We start from the raw sequence: 707 nt of genomic DNA on the forward strand, positions 1-707 counted from the left end.
TCAGGTTCAGATCAGGGAGGCCGTTCCTCTGAATCATGCCACTTCAGGTTTCTCCATCGTTACCCACATGAGCATTCACATAAGTCCCCTAGCAGAACTATAAAATCCCCAGGCCGAACCCTTTCCAGGACCCCACCCAGAGTCTCCAAGAACCCCTGATACTCTGAGCTGTTGCTCAATGCAGAAGCACACACAACAGTCTGAGCCTTTCCCTTGTGGGCCTCTCGTACCCTGAGGGAGAACTCCAACACAGCGGCGCTCCACACACACACCCCTCCACCACATTAAGGTGGTGATTCTCAGAGAGGAAGTGGTATTGCAGTAGTATTGTAGTACTGTAGTAGTAGTAATGTAGTAGTAGCTGTAGTATTGTAGTAGTAGTATTGCAGCAGCAGTAGTATTGCAATAGTATTGCAGTGGTAATAATACTATTGCAGTAGCAGTAGTATTGCAGTAATAGCAGTAGTAGTGGTATTGCAGTAGTACTAGTAGTAGCATTGCAGTAGTAATAGCAGTATGGCAGTAGTGTTTGAAGTATTGCAGTGGTACCTGCAGTAACATGTCTCCAGGCTCGATGCGTCCGTCTGCTGCCACAGCTCCTCCCTTCATGATGGAGCCGATATAAATCCCTCCATCTCCTCTGTCATTACTCTGACCTACTATACTGATCCCCAGGAAGTTATATTTCTCTGAGAGAGAGAGAGACA

The 707-nt window shown here is 47.0% G+C and overlaps 1 protein-coding gene across 1 annotated transcript in view; it reads right to left on the reverse strand.

The window, feature by feature from the left end:
* The window catches only part of LOC111646687 (segment polarity protein dishevelled homolog DVL-2-like), a gene marked incomplete at its 5' end in the record, with an annotated part of 8,381 nt that extends 7,682 nt beyond the window's left edge, over positions 1-699 (reverse strand). Inside the window, one exon of the mRNA XM_087171073.1 lies at positions 550-699. Within this exon, the coding sequence (XP_087027199.1) occupies positions 550-699 (150 nt within the window). The remainder of the gene's footprint in view (positions 1-549) is intronic.
* Between the last annotated feature and the right edge of the window lie 8 nt (positions 700-707).

Source organism: Seriola lalandi, unplaced genomic scaffold, assembly GCF_002814215.2.
Source record: "Seriola lalandi dorsalis isolate HSWRI2012SDOR001 ecotype SW California unplaced genomic scaffold, Sedor1 jcf7180002054974, whole genome shotgun sequence".
NCBI classification, from domain to species: Eukaryota; Metazoa; Chordata; class Actinopteri; order Carangiformes; family Carangidae; genus Seriola; species Seriola lalandi.